At 39.9% G+C, this 23762-nt stretch overlaps 2 protein-coding genes across 4 annotated transcripts in view; both read right to left on the bottom strand.

Annotated features, from left to right (window-relative positions):
• Positions 1-23762, bottom strand: part of LOC139472030 (zwei Ig domain protein zig-8-like) — a 153052-nt gene that overhangs the window by 124615 nt on the left and 4675 nt on the right. The gene's annotated exons all lie outside the window — the stretch shown is intronic.
• LOC139454065 (uncharacterized) lies at positions 2004-6200 on the bottom strand. The gene is made up of 2 exons (XM_071235565.1): positions 6183-6200; positions 2004-3272 (listed from the first exon to the last, which is right to left on the bottom strand). The coding sequence occupies exons 1-2, from the start codon at positions 6198-6200 to the stop codon at positions 2004-2006; spliced, it is 1287 nt and encodes a 428-aa protein (XP_071091666.1).

Consider the following 23762-nt stretch of genomic DNA (forward strand, 5'->3'; position numbering starts at 1 on the left):
TCCCACAGTGAGACATTAATGCCTCCAAGCCTATACTATTTTCTGGAAGATTTTAATACAAATTTATCTCCTCAGCAGGTAATTGTGATTCTCGGAGTGATTTGTGTTCAATATTCTCTCTGGCATATCGAATAGAAAAAGTACCAGAAGTTTTTTTCTGTCAGCATTGAAGAGACAATGTTTTGAAGATGTGCTTGCATGTAGTTTCTTCAAGTGTGAGGTTCAACAGTCCTACATCCATTTTAGTATTATAGCCACTTTTTATTTCCTAAAAGATCTTTATACATGGAAATGGGGTTTGAAGGTCAGAACATATAAACATCCCTAACAGATTAATTTGCTCAAACTAAACACTCTCATAACGAGTGAGTGAGTGAGTGAGTGAGTGAGTGAGTGAGTGAGTATCCATCTATTTTATTTGCCACAGGTACAAATACAACAAATGAAAAGGACCAAACTTTGCACAAATGTCTGAATATTTTATTAAAGAGTTCACAAGCAGTGAATTCTGTTCATAAGCTGATATCAATAAAGGCAGGAGAAAATAATCATGTATTGATCCAAATGTTGAAATGTTCGACAAATTTCACTCTTCATATTTTATGACCACTGACAATCTGATCTGTTTAAGCTGACAATGGTTCTCCAGAGTCAATGCCTCAAACATCATACGTGATATCTATAACTGGGTATCAGCTGAATCATCTGTTAATACTTAAACGTAAAATGCAACTTGTATCTGTAGTTTCCATAACTGCCACCAAGGGGCTCTGCTCATTATTGTTCAGATCATCTCCATGCATTCTGGGACATAAAATGTTATATGTCAAGCATACATCATTTATAAAACTTGAGTTGACAACAACAAAAACTTACTGAGAAAGATTTCTGTGCTTAAGGTGTATTTAGTCATTTGTAGTTTGTATGAAAATACCTTAGAGTACTTTTTGAATCTGCGATGTCTAAATTATGTAGTAAGCAGGATGAAATATGCGGCAAAGGGTGTTTTTTCAGACATAAACTGTTATTTCATGAAGGTTAACTTAAAGTATTTTGGCAAAGTTTCTGAAATGTCATAAAAACAGCTCTTCCCCGAGGTTACTAACTTCAATGTATCAAAAAGAACTCTAGATAAGAGAGAACTTTTTGCCTTGTCAGTAAAATTGATAGTTCCACGGCAAGGAAAGTAAGATGCATTTCATACATATAAGTCATAATGGATCGTTCAGATCCCTTGAATGTTGATTCAAGTCAAAGAATTTGATAAATTATAGCTCAACATTGCCATCATGACTGATCATAGCGGACGGAGTAAGTGGAGGCGAGGTGAAATGATGTTCAACATCACATCCAAGATTATTGCACTTACATATCAATGTTGTGCAAGCATGTGTGTGTGTGTGTGTGTGTGTGTGTGTGTGTGTGTGTGTGTGTGTGTGTGTGTGTGTGTGTGTGTTTGTTTTGCAGTAGTCTGGACAAATGCCGATTTTAGTGCTAGCTCACTGAGATACCATGCAGTTTAACCATGAATACCCAACTCAGACACAGTATACTGACTCCAAACCAACCAGTCCTTGTTTTATCACCTTAATGCCAAGCACCAGACAGGGTAACAACAAGTACCATCTTTTAACATCTTTTGATGTGATGCGGCCGGGGATCAAAGCCCAGACCTTCCGCTCTCCGGGCGGACAGTCTACAACTAGACCAGAGTAAGAGGAAGAGTTGGTTCGGGGGCGACCATTCATGTGGGTATGGGGGGGTGGGGGGGGTTCATGTGTTTGCTGTTGTAAGGAGTTGTTAGGGTAAAGGAGAGGTCGGGGGATGGGATTGGGCGAGGGTGAAGGAAAGGTTAGGGGATAGGGCGGGGTGACGGTGAAGGAAAAGGTCGGGAGATGGGGTCGGGGGATGGGGTTGGGCGAGGGTGAAGGAAAGGTAGGGGGATGGGGTTGGGTGAGGGTGAAGATGAGGTAGGGGGATGGGGTTGGGCAAGGGTGAAGGAGTCAGGGGATGGGGTTGGGCGAGGGTGAAGGAGAGGTCGGGGGATGGGGTTGGGTGAAGGTGAAGGAGAGGTCGGGGGATGGGGTTGGGTGAAGGTGAAGGAGAGGTCGGGGGATGGGGTTGGGCGAGGGTGAAGATGAGGTAGGGGGATGGGGTTGGGCAAGGGTGAAGGAGTCAGGGGATGGGGTTGGGTGAAGGTGAAGGAGAGGTCGGGGGTTGGGGTTGGTTGAGGGTGAAGGAGAGGTTGGGGGAAAGGGCAAGGGTGAAGGAGAGGTCGGGGGATGGGGTTGGGCGAGGGTGAAGGAGAGGTCGGGGGTTGGGCGAGGGTGAAGGAGAGGTCGGGGGTTGGGCAAGGGTGAAGGAGTCAGGGGTTGGGGTTGGGCGAGGGTGAAGGAGTCAGGGGATGGGGTTGGGTGAGGTTGAAGATGAGGTAGGGGGATGGGGTTGGGCAAGGGTGAAGGAGTCAGGGGATGGGGTTGGGCGAGGGTGAAGGAGAGGTCGGGGGATGGGGTTGGGTGAAGGTGAAGGAGAGGTCGGGGGATGGGGTTGGGCGAGGGTGAAGGAGAGGTCGGGGGATGGGGTTGGGTGAAGGTGAAGGAGAGGTCGGGGGATGGGGTTGGGCGAGGGTGAAGATGAGGTAGGGGGATGGGGTTGGGCAAGGGTGAAGGAGTCAGGGGATGGGGTTGGGTGAAGGTGAAGGAGAGGTCGGGGGTTGGGGTTGGTTGAGGGTGAAGGAGAGGTTGGGGGAAAGGGCAAGGGTGAAGGAGAGGTCGGGGGTTGGGGTTGGTTGAGGGTGAAGGAGAGGTCGGGGGATGGGGTTGGTTGAGGGTGAAGGAGAGGTCGGGGGTTGGGGTTGGTTGAGGGTGAAGGAGAGGTCGGGGGTTGGGGTTGGGCGAGGGTGAAGGAGAGGTCGGGGGTTGGGGTTGGTTGAGGGTGAAGGAGAGGTTGGGGGAAAGGGCAAGGGTGAAGGAGAGGTCGGGGGATGGGGTTGGGCGAGGGTGAAGGAGAGGTCGGGGGTTGGGCGAGGGTGAAGGAGAGGTCGGGGGTTGGGCCAAGGTGAAGGAGAGGTCGGGGGATGGGGTGGGGTGGGCTTGAAAGAGAGGTGAGGGGATGGGGTGGGGTTTTTTTGGGGTGAAAGAGAGGTCAGGGGATGGGGTGAGGTGGGGTGGGGGTGAAGGAGAGGTCAAGTGATTGGGTGGGGTGGGTATGAAGGAGAGGTCGGGGGATGGGGTGGGGTGGAGAGTGAAGGTGAGGGCGAGGGTAAGTAAAATCTAAATGTGATTACAACATAGTACTTCTTGAGACTTCAAGTATTGGTTAATGTATCTCTCTAATATTTATTGTCTAACCCACTTAACAAATGGCCACAATGCATTCATACAATCAATCTCAGTATCTTAACCATACTCAATGGAAACACAGACAATTTGTCTACTTGAGTGCAACACCAAGGATCACCTTACCCTTTCCTATATCATATAACAGCAGAATTACTGTAATTTCTTCCAAGAAGTTTTATTAAATGTCAGAATAAAAGCCCCTTGACAACCTTCCTGGTCCTTGGGTCTCATAGAAGCAAGTTTTACAAGTCTGTGGTTTTTTGAGGGCTGATATAAAATCCTGTGGAATGACCCAAGATAAACCGTGAGTTCCTTTGAATATGGAGGAAAGAGCTTTAACATACAGTATAGATGGGATTCTCCAGTGACTAAACCATAAACCAGATTAAGTAGTGTCACACTAAGATAAGTCTGGCCATATCCAATTCCGTATTGTCATGCTTGGCTGGGTCTCATCCAAGGAATCATCATCGGCCTATGGGAAAGTTGCCTTTGTTGAATGGTGCAGAGTCATTTTCACTTCACGGACTGGCATACAAATGGCACCTTACACTACAGCAAGGCTACAAAATAGTTTTTTTAAAGAACAAGTTTAAACCTTTTCCCATTCCAACAATTGCAGTTAAAAGTTTCTACTTTTGGGGGCTGAGATTGTATTGAATCTTAACAATTCGGCTGCAAGTGTTGTCTGAAATGACAGATAAAGTTTAAGATTGGGATGTTGATGTCCATGGAAGGAATTAGGTGACTGGTTGGGTTGGCAGTTGAATGGCAGTGAATTGCTGAATGAAGTTGACAAGTGAAGGATGAAAGAACAAGCCTGAATATCTTACAAATACTGTCTGACTAAAGGAAAATGAAAAGTGATTGAGACGGAGACTGGGATTTTTTTAAAGAATATCATGATACATTAATTTAAGGCAAGACATCAGCGGCACAGAATCAGATGGGGAAGGAGAAGATGAATGTTCCAGCAGATAAGAAGAAGATGCCAACTGTCCCATCAGCTGTGGTGGAGTCATGAAGGTGAGGTGAGGTGAAATTGGGTTTTACATCGCGTCCAAGATTGTTGAACTTATATAGCGACATGCATGCACAAGTGTGTGTGTGTGGCTGCTTGAACTAGACTGGACTGATGCCGATTTATAATGCTAGCCCACTGAGATACCATGCTGCAGTTTAACATGAATACCCCACTCAGACACAGTATACTGACTCCGAGCCGACCAGTCCTTGCTTTAACCTCTTAATGCCGAGCGCCAGACAGGGTAACAACAAGTACCATCTTTGAACGTCTTTTGGTACGGACGCTCTACCACTAGACCACAGAGGCGGTCGGAGTCTTGAAGTCAATAATGTGATGTCCACATACAGTGAGGAAGGATGAGCAGGGCAGCTGCTGAATGGCGCAATCTGGTGTTACAGGTGTCTTCATCTGAAAGTAATTTAATCTTCCAGATAGGTGTCTTTGTCCTTTGAACTATACCTTTATGGTATGAGGACAAGGTGAGGTCTAGGAAGATGATTATCACTGATGGCTTGGATGTTGTGGAGACTAGTGTGGATGCTATGGAGGCCAGATCACTATATGAACTAGCACTCCAATCATAAAACCAGAGCCAAATTGAAAAACATCATACAACTTAAGGTTAACCATTTCATAAAAAAAAGCTTCAAGTCTTCTTATATGTGACATGGTTCACTTCAAAACAAACTAAAGCAAGAAATGAGTGAATGTTATTTAATGTTGCAGACAGCAAAGCTCAAGCCATATCACACGGAGGCTTGAAAATGATCATGTCTGTGCAAGAACCAGTGGCAGAAAGCATGAGCTCCAATCCACATCACTGGGCAGCCATGGGCCTAGTCACCAAGTTGGACCTTCCGATGCTCTCAGTTGACTCTTCTGACAATTGGGCTCCCCACATGATCTCGGTGAAAAGAAACCGTTCTTGAGTGAGTGAGTTTATATGGTTTTATGCCGCTTATAGCAATATTTCAACAATATCACAGCCACACTCTGGCGCAGTTGTGATTCAGCATAACACTGCCACAGGCTAAAAAATTTGCATATCTTGTTTGTGAACAAACTCGCTTTTTCAGAAATCAGTAGATTTTCACGTATTAGGATACTTTCTTAATGAACTGTAACCATTCTTTGACATTTGTTTATGAAAATGTGTAGACTTGTCAAACATGGAACGGATGAAAAGCATATTCAATATCGTGAATGGACTGTGAAAGATGTGACGAATAGTCACATGACACAGGCCTGTGGCAGAGGTACTATGCTGGCTGGCTGCCGGCCGCATGGAACTCTGGGTAGGAGAGTGTATCACAGCGGGCTGGACACCAGAAATGAGCTTCACACTCATGCAAGTATGATACAAGTCTCCGCAGTTTAACCCTTGTTCACCTCCAGTGAAAGAACAACTGAATGATGTCTTAGGATGCCAATCATGCCAACCTGTTCTGTGATAAAAAGTCACATCTGCCTCATGTGCCAGTCCAAGACATATGACTTATAAGTTGAGGAACTGAATTAATCATGTTAGCTCCAACTGAAAACTCCACTGTACACGTTTTCATATAATACCCATCAGTCACAACATCCTCTATTTGATTTGTACATGTTTCATGCCCCCAGTTTCTTAACCACAATGAACACAATTACTGTGTCTGTTCTACAGTTACAAACATGCCAGCAGCTTAAAGACCCACTCCAATCCACCTGTGTCACTGAATAATGAGAAGCTAAGTTGAATCACAGTATGAGTGAATAAGTGGATGAGTCAGCCTTCTGATGGAGGAAATCCCAAAGTGACACATGTGGATGTTTACCAGTATCGTGACAGCCATCGTGTGCTCCATGGCTGTCACGATACTGGTAAACATCCACGGAGCACAGGTATCACGCTGACAGACCAAGGATTGCCTTCGGGGATGAATCCAGAATATTGAACGTGCCATCTGAGACAGATCACAGTCAACACACCTCAGCACATGAACTGCAGTGTCTTTGACCCCTGTCACTGAGGCAATGTTTGTTTGTTTGTTTGTTGTTTAATGCCGCACTCAGCTATATTCCAGCTATATAAAGGCAATCTGTAAAATAATCGAGTCTGGACCAGACAATCCAGTGATTGACATCACGAGCATCGATCCACGCAATTGGGATCGATCACATGTATAAACCAAGTCAATGAGCCTGACCACCCAATCCAGCTAGTCACCTTTTATGACAAGCATAGTCGCCTTTTACGGCAAGTATGGGTTGCTGAAGACCTATTCTACCCGGGAATCTTCAAGAGTCGACTGAGGCAATGAATCACTTTGACATCATAGTGTGCAGTAGCACTATTCCATGTATATCACAAAGGTTTCTTTGAACACTATTTTAGTTAAACCACATCCAAAATGATGCAGGTAAAAGATGTTTTACACTTGGACAAACCAAGGACCACAATTACCACCATTGGTTGATCCTGGCACCCCAAAGGGATGCAACTCTGCTTAGTAGTGCCTTAAATGAGTGGGCCATCTGTCACAGCTGGAGTTGTTCCTCCTTGGTTGACCACACATCAAGGAACACAAAATACTCAGTAGCAACAATAGCCAACCAATCCTCTTTCAGGACACCTCATACCACAAGAACAGACTACCGAGGCCAACCACACAACAGAATCTCCACACCAACTAACACTTAAGTCAGACTGACATCAAGTCTATGAAATCTTTTATTACACAACTCATTTCCCTCCTCTAAAACTAAAACAAATAATTTTCTTTATGCTGATTTCATATGTGGAATAGAGCTGGCTTGAGCTGGCTAGACATAAGTTTATACACAGTCGAACTCGTAGAGACTTGGAAAAAGGTTCGGGTAATCGTCGGTTCGAGACATCGGGGGAATATTATGCTTAATTTGAATACTTGGACTCCCAAATGAGTTCGAGAAAACCCCAAATTAGACACATCCATGTTCAACACAACAAGGCTCGACTGTATATCTTGAGCGGTTTTGTTTTAATTAACTACATATATGTTCCACAGTCATGGGGGGCGGTAGGGTCGCCTAGTGGTTAAAGCGTTCGCTCGATCGTCACGCCGAAGACCCTGGTTCGGTTCCCGACATGGGTACAATGTGTGAAGCCCATTTCTGGTGTCCCCCGCTGTGATATTGCTGGAATATTGCTAAAACGTCATAAAACATACTCACTCACTCACTCCACAGTCATGGTGTAGAACTACCCTGAAGTCATCATTAGAACTTCAAAGCCCTTTAATCCACAGATGTCATATTACACATTGAAATAGGGAAAGGCACATGTACAATAATGAGAACATGTTATCCAATTCCGGTTTATGGATTGTCTGGCTTTGATTAAATTAATGGTGAAAGTCCACATCTTTAAACTGGGATAATTTCCACATGACAGGTAATCCATATTCTTTTGGCACTCATTACATTTTTCAGATTCTTTGCCTTTGTACAAGTATGGTTTGTAAATCTATCACATCCCGCACTCTATGCACAATGCATTACAAGATCATGACACATCTATGATACGTTTTCAAGTCGGATTATCCTGACATACAAAAAAACACCTGGCCAATTTTACCTCAGCCTGTCGATCTAAAACAAATGATGGTCATAAATACAGTATTCAATCTCCTAATCAAGCTCTTGTTTCATAAAACTTCATCAATCTTTGTTAGAAGTGACAGAAAAAATTAAAACATGAGAAATAAGTAACATCTGATACATACCCTTCTATCAACATCTGTCCCGCGGAGACATGACAATATGTGGTTTACATTATTCTATGCCTGCCAGATATCGTATCTATTTCCTATGCACATAATGACAAAAAGGTCAAACCCAAAGCAAACGCTGTGTATGAAGGGTTCTACTAGTGCATCGGGCTGTCAACAAAGACAGAAAATAGTTCTTGTGTTAAAGCACAACATAAGTTGGCATTACAAACATTTCAATCAAAATATGCAAATATATAAATTGTATTATCCATAACTCAAAGAAAAATGCATCTGGTTAAACCATGAAAATAATGCCTTTCATGCGGATATACTGCAGTAAATGCACAAATTTGGTGCACAAATTTTGGAAATCCTTTTTAATTTTTTGAGTTTATTGTTTCAGTTATTTGATAAAAGAAACTTAGAAATAAAGTCTGCATTTGACATGAAGTTGATCTGAAAAGTGGGAAAAATTAATGGTAATATTGTGCCGGATGTTTGGTAGTTTTGACCTACATAGTTTACATCAAAGAAGGCTTTGTTGTCTGTATATGTGAAATGCAGTGGCAAGAGATAATATAAAATGTATTTGATCAATTAATATCTGAAAACTTAATCATTACTTTTTGTATAATTTGGTAGTTTCATATTTTTCTTTATCAAGTAATTCACAGAATGTTTGTTTATTTGTTGTTTAACGCTACACTAAGCAATATTCCACTTATTTGACGGTGGTCTGTAAATAATCAAATGTGGACCAGACAATCCAGTGATTGACATCGTAACCTATCTACGCAACTGAAATACAATGACATGCATCCACCATGTCAACGACCCTTACCACCCAATCCCAAAAGTTGCCTCTAACGACAAACATGGGTTGCAATAAAAAAATGAGTGGTTGGGGACATACATAATTTTTTTAACTTTTTTTTACGTAATTTTATTATGGTTGTTTTTGGCTCAACTCAGTAAAAGGCCAGAAAGAAAAACAACAAACAGTGTCAACCAAGCAACTCCTCGTCTCTTGGATGATTCTACTCTGGTGACTTGAAAAAGGAAATGTTGAAATCAGCAGCAAATTCAGTAATACAATTTCCAACAATGTCGCTTTTAATTGAGTATGAACAAATATAAAGAAACAGTGATCTGTTGGTTTAAAATGTTCATATATATCCTATTCTAATAATGCCAGCAAAATATATAATACTGAAGTCAACGACCTCGTTGGCCGACTTAGTGGATCTACTTGCTTGCCGCATCAGTGTCAAGACTGTCACAAATTTGTAACCAAGTGTAACACTGTTTGTCAAAGTTTGGATTTACTGCATGATTATATTTACATAGAAAACATTGCTGCTGACACTGACATTTACCAGGTAGGAAAATATCAGGGAAAAGTTGAATATTTATAAAAAAGCATAATATCTTGTACTTGTACACTTTTAGAAAGATGTAGTTTCATCAGTCACACTGTCATCAAGTAATTTTGCTTGAATTAAAACGCCACAGTTTTTTAACAGTTCTTCTGTTATATCTCAGTGGTGAAGCTGAATCTATGAACCCATGATTTGAATTCGTTTGAATCCTGGCACATCTAAGGGGTGCAACTCTTCACAACCATCAATTTGACCATGTTTCGCACAGTCTAACATGACAAACCAAGGATAAATCTGAGAAAAAAAAAATGTTCTGAAGAGCTTTACACAGCAATTCCTGGCACGTCTGAGCACTTGGCTCATCTTGGCCCCAGTTTAAGTCATGAAAGCATGATGAACACCAGCTTAGAGTGTTAAATACCAGTATCCTTTCTTTCTTATGTATTTGTGATCACTTTGATCTGTACAACAATTCTTAATCATCTTTCAAAGTTCAAAGTTTAACAGGCTGAAATGTCAAGACAGTAATGACCACATTCATCAATGTTTAATACAGATCAGGTGATAATTCTTAAGGTGAGGTGAGGTGAAATGGGGTATAACGTCACGTCCAAGATTATTGCACTTATATAGCGACGTGGATAATTCTTAAGGTTTGCACAGCAATATATCAAGCTAAATTTTCATTAAGTACAAACTTAAATAAATATCAATGTTTCATGTTCACCACAAAACAATAACATAGACAATACATTCAAATTCACCGCAAGGCAAGACTGGCTGGATGAACTTTGAACACATTGCAACATATTCACAAAACATTTACGAAACTGTTTACTTTTCACACCATAGCTACCGGTCATGAAATTCCCCCAAATATCCTAAAAACATTAAAAAATTGGTCATAACATTGTTGAATTTCTGTAATTCATATAAACAAAATACTCCAACACAAATCTACCCTGAAACAAACATTATGGATGTTTTGTCATCTAGATATGTTAATGAACCATGACAAGTTACTTTGAGCCGGAAGACAAATGTATACAATTGATACCTAACTAAGACTTCAAAGGCTAAATTTTCATGAAAACTAAATATTGCATCCTCAGTAGATGTATTATCTATTGTAGATCAATGATCCATTGTAAATATTACCATTGCTTATGAAGAGGTGGGCTTTGTGCATTGATAGAAATCCTAGATCATCTTTGTCCATGATCCGTTAAATTCTCTCATCAAACAGTCATTGTTGTCTTTGTTAATTGGATGATGTTATGTAAACATTATGTGATCACAGTGATGGCCAGTCTCTGTGATCACTAAGACCAGTAATATCTTCACATCACACAAAAAGTCGCTAAAATTGCATTCATCAAGGAAGAGAAGCATGCTGCAGATTGTGACAAAAAACATAATTAGACTGAATTTTATCACAGGCAGGCATGGCATAAACATATCAATTAAATGACAGTTCTAGATTGGCTGCCAGTCAATTCTGTCTATCACACAGTTTAATACACCTGTAAATATTTTTTTGGCTATTGCCTAGCAGATAATATTCTATATTGAAGGTGAGGTTGCTGAGATGAATTATTCAAGCTTATTGCACTTATTGCATAAACATGTGCATGGGTATTGTACTAGTCCAGACTAGTGCTGGATTAAAAGTGTTAGCACACTGAGATACCATGCTGTAGTTTAACATGGATACTCCACCCTGACAAAGTAGTCTCACTTCGAGCTGACCAGACCTTGTTTTATCCCCTAAATGACAAGCACCTTATCCCCTTAATGACAAGCCCCACTGAGGGAAACCATCTTTTAAAATTGTTTAGTGTGACCTGTATCAAATACCTCACCATAGACTAACATTTAGTCTTTGAAATCTTATATGACACAATATCCTTCTTGACTAAAAATTAAAACAAATTCCCAATCCTGATTTCAAGTGGAATAGAGTTAGCTAGAAATATATTCCACGGTCATGGTACAGGACTAACATCACCATTGAATAACCATTTGTGTTTGCTTTATTTTCGGCCACCATCAAACATGGATGTATACTTGGATGGATGCGTGGCAGTTTACTTCACTTTAGTTTATGATACTTGCCAAATGATAATGGTTTCTCCTCTAATGTGTAACTCCACTCAGTAAGTTAAAAGTATGCACAATGTATAGTTGAAGCAGAATCGGGTGTAACAATGACTGAAAAGATGAGTTTTGAAAAAGGAAAATATCAGTTGATGATGCTGCTCTCAGGGAGACTGAAGAGTATTCTATTCCATGGCATTGGTTACTCTGAAAGAACAGAAGCCAAGGGACTTTCATTTCATGGACCTCTGTATCTCTAGAGCTTGCACTCCAAGTGGAATAAACTTGGGAATTCTCTTGAAACATCTCGCTTGGTTACATTTGACTGTACAGGAAAAATTGGTCGTAAAAACTGAAATCGTTCATATTTTTTTGCTTCAGATTGACGTGATTAAATTAATGCTGACACCAGTATGAGATGGCACATGACCCCTGCATGGCCTTCACCTCTCAGAAGGTGAGATGAGGAGAGCAGAGGCAGCAAGGCAGAGCGAGGCGAGGCAGGGCGAGTTGAAATGGCGTCGACCTTTCGTTGTTTCATCCCCTCAATGCTGAGTGCCAGGCAGGGCAACAACAAGTACCATATTATGACATCTGCTCATCAACCCTCCACTCTCTTAGCACACACTCCACTATACCATGAGGGCAGTCCCCTCAGGTCTGTCTCAATTAGCATAATGAATACAGGACTTCCTGTGATCAAAACTATGGAGATACATGATGGAGGTGCCCTTGTGCCCTGAACACAAACTTTGTACACAGGATACATTCTTGTTATAGATTACCTCTACAATTGCAGCAGGCTACCCTTTTCACCTATAACTAAGAGCTTTTGAAACTTCTCGAGAAACATATGGTAGTCTATCAGAATAAGTTTCCAAATAATACTGAAATTTGAAATAGCAAAAGGTACCTATAGAGAACTCAATAAGCTATATATCACAAGTTTAAAGAACGTATCTTCCACAGGTTTGAAAACTGAAAATACAAAACTGTTCTCTGACAGATGGGTAGCCTTGCTCCTAGGCTGTACTGAAAGAAAAGTCCATGGATGTGTAGTAATTCTATCCTCCTAATAGGCAAGTCTAGATATGTGGACAGTGAGTCCAGTCTCTTATAGGGACAACTTGTTCTTATTATTTACATAATCTAGATTTTATGATTTAAACTAATAATTATTGCCTAAGAGACTTGTGCAAGTCTAACAGATGGGCTGACAGCCCCATACCCCAGTCTAACATGCCAGGAAACCAAGGCTAGCTATTATTATTAAATGTATGTTGCAGATAAGTGTGTAAATAGTCTTTGTATAGAATCTGTCCTTGGACATGAAACACCACAAAAAATATCTATGTTTGATTGAAAAATCATAATGCTAAACAAAAGTCAGCAAAAATAGCAATACAAATATCAAACAATTGTTGTTTCAAGTGACAGCTGATGAGTGACCTTCATTCTGTTTTCAACTATTCTCAACAGCCGTGTGTGCGCACGTAGCCACCGTAGCCATAGGGAAAGGGAATCTGACCATGCCCATCATCTTGGATTAGTCACCCTTGTCTCAGTCAAAATTTGAGAGGAATCTTCTTCTTTACTTACCATCATGTGTGTCAATTAAAATCAGTGTAAAAAATCCTTTAACATATCATTCCCAGAGATGCCAAACCCATGTTGAGGCAATTAGAAATATCTAAAACAATTGTGGTCCGAAATGTGTAACTTTCAATGACTGTATGATATTTATAACAGACCACCTTTTGCATTGCATTTTATCACCCAAACAAATACAAAATAATTTGTAAAAGTTTAAACCTCACAAACTAAAATATATGTTCATTAATTGATCATCAACTAATTACATATGACAATGCCTGTAGCTATGTTAATAATTAATGATATCATAATCCCCCACATCACAATGGTAAGCATCTTTGAATCTTCCTCCCCTCCCCCCCCGCCCCCGAAAAAACCCAACAACAACAAAAACCAACAACATAGTTTTGTTTCATTTTTCTTTATTTCCCAATAGAAGTACTTTTTAGGAATCACTTCAGTAAAAACGTGTATTGAAAAGTTTATTTCTATTTTTATGACTGCCCCAAAGTTGTTTAATAAGCACTATAAACCTTCTTCACAATCCCAAATCACATCACACAACCCGTGTTTGAAAACCCATTTGTGCCCCCTGAGCTATACTACACATTTCTTGTCACTTTCTCACATATATATTGGAAAGGGTCCGCTTTGATGTTTCATCAAAGAACGGAATAAATTCACAATAAAAAGCTGACTCCATCCAATGAACATGCTGAAAATATACTTCCAATCATGACATCACATACTCCATTGCTCATTGTCAAAATCCATACATCACTTTAATACCAATCGTTGAAATAATTTTCTTACAATTTTCACCATTGTGCAACAACATGTTCTGCAAACACGTGCAGCAACCTTCAGTAATAGGAAATCAGTCATTTAAGATGCCGGTGCTGCAGTAATTACGCATATTATTGCACATCCAAACACAAACGCCTGATGTCTTAACGTTCACAAGTGTTTGCAATCAGGGAAGAGATAGCAAAATATTTGAAGATGTGACATTGATTTTCATCAGTAGCCACTTGGGATACATATCCATCCCGAGATAAGAACATATAATCACAGATGAGAATCTGGCCAAATCTGACAAATAGATCCAGTCTGCCCCTCGGTCAGGCCTGGATTCTGACCACTCCACAGATCCAGGTTCAGGATCCTGTTCTGGTCGGTAATGGAAAGTGCCAGCCCAGTGCAATTCATCATGTTACTGTAACGTGTAACATCATGTAATATTGTGCAACAAACAGGATTAAGATATTGATGCTGGTGTAACACCATGGCATACAATTTTCCCATATCTACAGTCTGTGATCCTGGCTTAGATTAAACAGCATGGTGGCTGTTAGAATCTCATAACACTGCTGCAGGTCATATGGCTTGAAGCCGTGTTTAATGGGAAATGGTCTTGAAAATACTCATGCTGACACCTCATTTTAAATAGGAAATTGTTTTACATCTAGATTTTTTAAAAATAATACTGTATGCACAAATGATTTGAAACTATTTTTTGATGACATTAAAAGTTCTAAACTTTAAACTTGATTTTTATTAAAACCTTTTATGTTGCAAATGATTGTCTTTTACTAAAACTGACATTATTAAGTGTCTACAGTACACTACAATTATAACGAACTTAAAGTGCCCACTTGTTTTAGTTCATTATAAGATCTTTATAAACATATATACAACATATAAACAGCAAATGGTAGGGACAAAAAAACCAGCTCGTCAGTTCATTTATATAAGCGTGTTCGTTATAAACATAGTTTTCTGTACTTGCAAAGAGACTGCCTCCGCGGTCTGGTGGTAGAGCGTCTGCCTGGAGAGCGGAAGGTCCGGGGTTCGATGCCCGGCCGCGTCATACCTAAAGACGTTAAAAGATGGTACTTGTTCTTACCCTGTCTGGCGCTCGGCATTAAGGGGTTAAAACAAGGACTGGTCGGCTAGGAGTCAGTATAGTGTGTCAGAGAGGGTATTCATGTTAAACTGCGGCATGGTATCTCAGGGAGCTAGCACTATAAATCGGCATCAGTCAGGACAAGTACAAACAGCCACACACACACATGTGCATGCACATCGCTATATAAGTGCAATAATCTTGGACACGGTGGTAAACCCAATTTCACCCCACCTCACTTGCAAAGAGGATCATATTTCCAATTTCCTTCAAAAAGCCACCCAAACCTTGCCTTTTTACCTACATTGTCAAACAAAATCTCCTCACATAAAGCCTAGCCTTTTTCAGCATATAAAAGCCAAGTCTCTCAGTATCATTAGCAAAGCTCCTATAACTCTTTTCATTTACAACAAAGAACAAAACAAACCATTTCTCAGTAACAATCTAGCAATATATCTATCTTGATTTGCTGTGTGGTTCAAGTAAATACGATCATTATCCTATCTTCTCCTTCGAGGCAACCACATGCAGACAAAGCATCGTCTTGATAAAACAAATGTTTGTCAAGAGCGTACTTTCACTTGATCAATAATACTGAATATCAGAGCAATAATACAATTGGAGGCCCATTATCTCCTGGCCCACTGTACATAACCAGTAATAAGAACGTAAATTAAGTGCCGAGGTATTCATCCTCATTATATGAACCAAAAACAATTACATTACAGATTTTTTTTCTCCTTAAAAATCTGCAAAAAAAACCTAAGAATTTTAACAAGTTTTATCACCGAAACAAACTTGATAGGGACATGAGATGGGAGTTGGAAAACAGTATGAGAGTGTTCGATACAAAATGTTTAACAGCTTCAATAATAGTTGTAGGACAAAAGATTAACATGATCTTATACTCGTCTGACAGTTCTAAGAAGGCCAGAAAATAATTGAGTAGAACCAGGCAATTGAGTCATTGATGCCATCGACAAGATCCTCACCACAGATATCCAACGACACCCTGTCAGAGGCACCAGGTCTCCTTCAGTCAGTACTTACTTGCCTTTGCATGTGTTTGTGATGGATGCCTTTGGTGGGTCAGGATACACTCACCTTTCAAGAACATGTGGTATCATCACTATTTGTTAGTGATACAGTCGGAATCATAGAGTGAGTGAGGGAGTTTGATTTTACGCTGCTTTAAGCAATATTCCGTCAATATCACTGCTGGGGACACCAGAAATGGGCTTCACACATTGTACCCATGTCGGGAATCGAACCTGGATCTTCGGCTTGACGAGCGAACACTTTAACCACTAGGCTACCCAACCGCCCCTCGGAATCATAGAAGCGACTGAGATTTCTTATGAACAGTGAGAGGTTCCCTGTCTGGAATCTTCTGGGGGATAACAACTTTGGTATATTTAGCTTTCAGTAGGGTTATGTATCAATACCTGAAACCTTAACATCACTATTTTATTTTGGATCGAGTGAGTTGGTTCAACACAACTTCAAACAGTATTCCAGTTATATCACAGCGTGTCAGCTTGATGTGGGAGGAAAGCCTGAAGTGATGCTGTGAAGTCTCAGACATTTACCACTTTTACCAGCATGGATATGCACATGGTGATGACAAACCAAGAAACATAATCCATTTTGAAATTTCTAATATACTCTTGCAATACAATGTGAGGTTAAAAAAATGTCAGCTGTTCAGGAAAAAATACCACAACGCAAATGAGAAGCAATGACGGCAAACATCCCAATGGAGACATCCTTCCATTTTTCATCAGTTCAGATTTTCCATAGACAGGAGTGAAAACAGCAAGTTTGTGACAGACGGTTCTGACCACAGCATGGAAGACTAGTACAAGTCTCTAGGAAATGATTATTTGATTGAATCATAATTCTTAGTTTATAGAAATAATGAGAACAAGTTGTCCCTACAAGAGTTGGCTTAGCGACACTTGCTGTTTAGGAGGATAGAAATATTATATATATCCATGAACTTTTCAATTATTAAGTCTTTAGTTTTATGGTTGGACACCTTCAGTAAGAATAAAGTAAATAAAAGTCTTAAATTTTCATAATAAATAAAAGTGACAAACCCGTTTCCTTAGCCACAAAAAAAACTGCTAAAAGCAGCGTCCATTGAACAATTCCTACTATATCATGAGCATGTGTTTATGAATCATTATCAAATAGTGATTATACTAGGTGTTTGCTAAAAGGTGAGAGGATCCTATTCCCTGGTAGCACCATTACAAACACATGCAAAGGCAAGTCAAATGTTCACCTGAATAAATACTGGAACATATGGTACCAGGCAAAATAGGGAATTGCATCAGACATAATTATTGTCAATGATGTCTCATATCGACCACTAAATGTTTTGAAAACTAAACTGTAGCCTTGAATGTTGCAACCTTGATCAAACAACTTTGAGCAAGAGCTGTATGACAGTCTATGAAATCTTGGAAAGAAACAGCATGCTTGATTGTACCTCAAAAATTGTGAAATGAAAACGCAAAAGCCTGGAGCTGCAGGAATATTGCTTGACATGAAGGGAAAGCTGACTATTGGAAAGTTATAAAACATCCCATGTTCCTGGCAGTTGTGACACTTCCTACTGCAATACATACTGTTACATAGGATCTGTTCCACTCCTAGGTCATGGGATGGCTGAATGTCACTGGATGCTATTTTCAAGCTATATATGGTCATCATCAAATAATTCTGAATCGGAACAATCGGTTAAAATTTGAATGTTGAAATCCACTCATCTTCATTGAAGTGACAGCTGAATGAGCCATGAGTCAGCCATAATATGGCTAACTGTGTACACAGACCCATCCATCACACAAGACTGCTGGGGGAGTAGAGTGTGTTTGCCCACTGTAATAATGGGTGAAAACACTTGGAGATGGGTATGTATGAGAACAACACAGTGATATATGAGAAAATCACAAAAAAATAACAAATTTATACATTACGCCGAATCGTCAGACCATTGGTTATTGAGAGGAGGAATGTCATGATTGAAAAACACCTCACAGATTCCAACAAAAAAACTTCCGAATGATATAGAATAAGAGGTCTTCATGGTAAAGTTAGGAAATCTACTGCTGAAATAAAAATCTAAGACTGCAGACGAGAAATAAATAAATTCCCTTGCAGGGCAAGTTATGTCTTCCATGACAACCCTAAAGGTAACTGTTTAACAATATTACCCATTTATTTCATAGATCAAAGAGTAATTATCTAGAAGTAGTTGACGCAATTGTCCATTACCCAATTTTGAGCCTATCAAAACATAACCTTTTACTATATATAAATAACATCATTGCATAAAACAACATCATTGCTTGCTGTCATTTCCGTATATGTCATTCCACGTCTTATACCATTATGCATGATTTAACACAGAAATTACGTTCTGATATCAAAACCAAAAGGAAATTAACACAATGTAATTGCTCAGGCAGTTTATTCCTAATTCAAATATAAAACCGTTTATATACAGGAAAAGATTGATTTGATGTTGCAGTGTATGATGGACACGGGCTTAGATGACACTGAAGTGCAGAAACATGGCACCATAAAACAAGAGATGTTGAATGATTGAATAAGCTAGGGATCAAGCTCACATAACAATCATAAAACTAACTTGCAATTTGTTATCCATCTTCCCGAGGCGAGTGAGTGAGTGAGTGAGTGAGTGAGTGAGTGAGTGAGTGAGTGAGTGAGTGAGTGAGTGAGGTTTAACGCCGCTTTTAGCAATATTCCAGCAATATCGCAGCAGGGGACACCAGAAATGGGCTTCACACACTGAACCAGTGTCAGGAATCAAACCCGGGTCTTCAGCATGACGAGCGAATGCTTTAACCAGCAGGCTACCCAACCACCTCCCTAGGCAACTATCTCCACTGGACAATATCAAACCCTAGTTTCTACCCTTGCCACATCAAGGCCACTTTTCTTGGCTCTAACCTAGCGCTACCTCGTAAAGATCACGAGTTGTGCCTATTGTAATGAAAACACGATATCCAATCAGATCACTGTTCTTATCTCATATAGCTTCACAAAGATGGCAGCCACAAAAGGCGACGACCAAATCGATCAGATAACAAAAACATTCATGATTTCATCCCTGACACAAAAATATAGGCAATCGTTGGGGGTTTTAAAAGATGAAAAAGACATATTCTTGTCAACAAAGGCAGGCAGTGGTAAATCACTTTCATACGAAGATGCACAGTCGTGGATGTTGATTTTGTGAAACATTCTCTGATTGGACAATCGATATGTGCGATAATCCAAACTTATTTAGCACAGGAAAGTGGGCTTGATGTGGCAAGGGTGGAAACAACTTTTATAAAAAGTCTAGTGCACGCTCTTGCCTTGGGAAGATGTTTATTATCATAACTATGCACACACAGGACTTCTCATCAGAGATCACACACCGCCATTACCAATGAAATCTATTCCCAGAAAACAATCTCTATGTACATAATTATCATCACTTGATAGTAACATTGCTTGATCATAAAACCAGTTACAAATGACACCATGTATGATATATGGGGTAATAGTAGACTGTAGTCAGTTTTCTTGATATAGATCTAGGATATACACAGACTTTAAGGAGTCAAGGATGCTTTGTCGTCCCATGTCTGTCGTCAGTCATCAGTCATTTCAGCCACCCCAGCCTGATGTTATAACACTGGGTGGGAGTGAGTGAGTCAGTCAGTTGGGTTTAACGCCGCTTTTAACATTATTCCAGTTATATCACGAGGTGTCAGCTTAATGTGGGAGGAAAGTCTGAAGTGATGCAGGTCTCAGACGTTTACCACTTTGGTGAAACCCACAAGCACGGGTATGGTGCCGACAAACCTAGAAACATAATCTGGGCGAACCGGGATTCGAACCCACAATCATAGGTTTCTGGCGTGCCCAAGGGGTGCAACTCTGCACAGTGAATCGCGGTGCCTTAGATGACTGGGCCACCCGTGCCCCCCACTGGGTGGAAGACAACTGATCACATCCACATCTACAACCAGGCATGTAGTACTGCACCATGACTGGAATTTATTTTTTAAATATTTTTTACTAAAAGCCAAAACAAGTCTACATCAAACTAAACCAAGTCTAGTGTTCTTGATTCAACACATGAAAACAGCAGAGAAGGAAAGGTTCTATTGAAAAAAATAAGTTTCAATAATATCAAAGAAATGTTTTCACAGACTAAGTGTTAGTCTACAAGTCATGCCTCCAGGGATTTTTCCAGCATTTCAAACTTGTCTTGGCAGGCAAACTAGGAGAGAAAAGGTGTTTTTAAAAAGTTCCTTTTATTTTTACATCAGATGTATTTCAACATTGTATTTTTACATTGCATTCATTGCAGTAATGTAACACTAAGCACTGAAGCCTCTTCCTGTTTACTATTTCTGTAATCAATGAATCACTAATTCATATTAGTAATAACTATAATAACATGAATTGTGAATTTGTTTCAATTAGGGACATTTTACTGTCATTTGTTCAGATTTGGGGTTGACTATTGGTAACCGCTAGATAACTCCCTGTGTGCTCCCCTGCTATAAGACTAACTGTTCAAGGTACTGAAGGCTCTATACAAGGCTCTATACAAGGCTCTATACAAGGCACTATTCAAGGCTCTTTTCAAAGCAGAGTAGCAAGTTGCTGTCAACCTTGGAGATAAATCAAAACAGACAATGGACAATTGTATCACCTGCTATGTACACAATAGCGTAAAATGGCTAATAAGAAACGTTGCTGTCAGTACTGATATTCAAATGTTTTCTGCATCAATATGGAGGAAAACCTAACACTAAAAAATAATTATTTGAGCAAAATAAATCATCATGATCATAAAGAGAAACATTTTTTCCAAATTCTGCTGCGTCAGTCTGCCATTTCGAGATGAGATGTTAACTGAGCCAAAAATGTGTTTTGAGGGAATTTTAATGTCTGTCAAAACCAGGTCAAAGTTCACATATTTGACCAAAATAGAATCCAACAACAAGCTAACAAATACCAAATTTCATTACACTTTTTTTTACTTTGCAATATTTTGTTCAATTTCCAAACATTTATAAACAAAAATTATTAATAATATTCCATACAGATGAAGAAGGGTCAAAAGTTAATACCAAACGTAGATACAGCGTCCATGAAATACACATATTCAGATAAAATGTCACATGGAAATGCATATGCCTATTTCTCAATAGTTATCATTTTTAACCACAAGAGTACCTACTACCGTTTGATGGCCTTATTGCTTGGATTACACCAGCTTTAACACAGAGGGTTCAGTGGATTTGTTAAATGTATTCATTATAGGTTCAATACGTTAAGCGCTTACCTGTCACAATCAGGTTTTATGTTCATGAAATTGGTGTCAGTCATGTGATGAAGGTGACATGTATGTTCGTGCATGTGCTGCGCCATCTGCGGTCTTCCCATTGCACAAGTGAGTCGCTTTTCCATCTAGTTTAACATTACTTTGTGGATATTTGAGCTTGACTAGCATTATTTGAATTGACAATTGTCCAGGCCAATGGGCAGAGTATGAGCCGTATGGCAAATGCTTTTTTAACAGAATGAGTTTGATGCTGTGGGAAGTTGCTGTAAAAAGAGATAGCTGTGGACCAGACTAAGGGAACTTCATACCAAGGAAAGCAAAATGAGCTGCAAGACCATGTTTCACCGATAGAGTTTTTTCCAAATTGCAAAGAACAACTACAACTTAGTTTCCATTTAAAAAATAGAAATACATTTCACCCTGATGTTGTTGTATTTCAAGGAAGGGAAGCTTCTCTAAATATAATTCATTGCTGTAATCAATATGAAAGCCTCATAACAATGACTACTTTTCCACAAACAGCCGATCAGATTGCATGTTTCTTGAGCCTATTGCCAAAATACTTGTAATTACGGTAACCACACAATGACCAAAAGAACAATAACCAAAGTTGTTTTTGGATATTTTGATACTTCTTGTAGACATTTCTACTCGCATTATGTCAAGCTAATCTGACCCCTGAAGATTCCGGGGTAGAATAGGTCTTCAGCAACCCATGCTTGCCGTAAAAGGCGACTATGCTTGTCGTAAATGGCGACTAACGGGATCGGGTGGTCAGACTCGCTGACTTGGTTGATACATGTCATCGATCCCAATTTGAATGGATCGATGCTCATGATATCAATCACTGTATTGTCGGGTCCAGACTCGATTATTTACAGACCGCCGTCATATAGCTGGAATATTGCTGAGTGCGGCGTTAAACAACAAACCAACCAAATCAGGCTAATCTAGTGTCACAATTGTGAAAGGCCCTTCACGTTGTCAACGTGTAAAACAGTCACGACTGACAGTAACTCACCAGATGACACGCCGTGCTGGGCTCTTGGGAAAGCGAACATCGAGAATCATCAGACAGAAACAGATCATAGATAGGTGGTGACATTTCAACTCCTTGGCACATGTTACCTTCAGTTTGGATTATTTGACAGTTTTGATATGCATGGAACTTGAAGGTGAAGGTGAGACAGCTTGTGTAGTGTCAGTATTTGATAGGCTGATGAAAAAGAAAAACACCTCTCGAGAATATAATGATGATAATGGACAACTTTGTGGTGACTACCATCTCTACAATGACCTTCTTGATCATTTGAATCATAATGGCACAGGCTTTACCTGAAAAACTTTGCCATTTGTTGGCAAGAAGGTCTCCATTTTAGAATTGTAATTTCTATCATGGTAAATATTTTATGTTCATTTTGACGAATGTAGAAAAAATTGAATACATGAATACAAGTTATAAAGTCAGTTACAAAGCTGACAATTATTATAACTTGATGTGTAATCTTGCACAACACATTCTGAATGTGTATGAAAAAGAAAGAAACTATCTGAGAAATAGAACACTTTAGAGTGGCAACCATCATGATGGAATAATCTATGCAAGTGGTTCCAGTGTCATAGGCCATGTTGTGTGAGAGGACATACGACGAGCAATATACACCCTACAACAATAAATAAACATCCTTTCAGGTGAGCTAAAAATGAACATCTAAGTTCAGGTGAGCTAACAATGGGTGCAATAATCTCACTACAAAGGTAATTAAAGTCATTGGTTATCAAAATAGGAAAACACTGATGTAAGCTTGAGGTTACAATGAAGTTGACTGGAATCTAGCAAGTCGGGCAGAGACAGGGTAAATAAGTCACTCCAATGGATGTCTCTTAGACTCCTCTGGCTTCAGAAGCTGGGGCAATCCTAGGTGGAATACAGAAGGAGAAAGAGACAGCCAATATATGAGATTCAGGAGTGGCGAGATATGGTATGGGTGTCATCCCAGGAACTAATTCCACTGCTTAAAGGGATGCAATAGAAAACCTATATCACAGAGGCCACACGTCGTTCCATAAACAGAAACAATTTGCCAGCAGTATAACATCAAAGCACTGATCTATTTATCAACTACAGAGTACTATTTATGTTACACTGCATTTCTCTGGATCCAGAATTGCTGTGCATCTTCTGAAGACAAGGCCGTGGCATGAAGGCATACGCTGACTGAAAGAAACCACTTAATCAATTAATCAATGCCTGGGGAGCCTTCAGGTGATGAGGAAATCCCCTGCCTCCACTGTGGTCCATGGCTTGA

This window comes from Haliotis cracherodii, unplaced genomic scaffold, assembly GCF_022045235.1.
Source record: "Haliotis cracherodii isolate W230 unplaced genomic scaffold, xgHalCrac1.p SCAF_1, whole genome shotgun sequence".
Lineage (NCBI taxonomy): Eukaryota > Metazoa > Mollusca > Gastropoda > Lepetellida > Haliotidae > Haliotis > Haliotis cracherodii.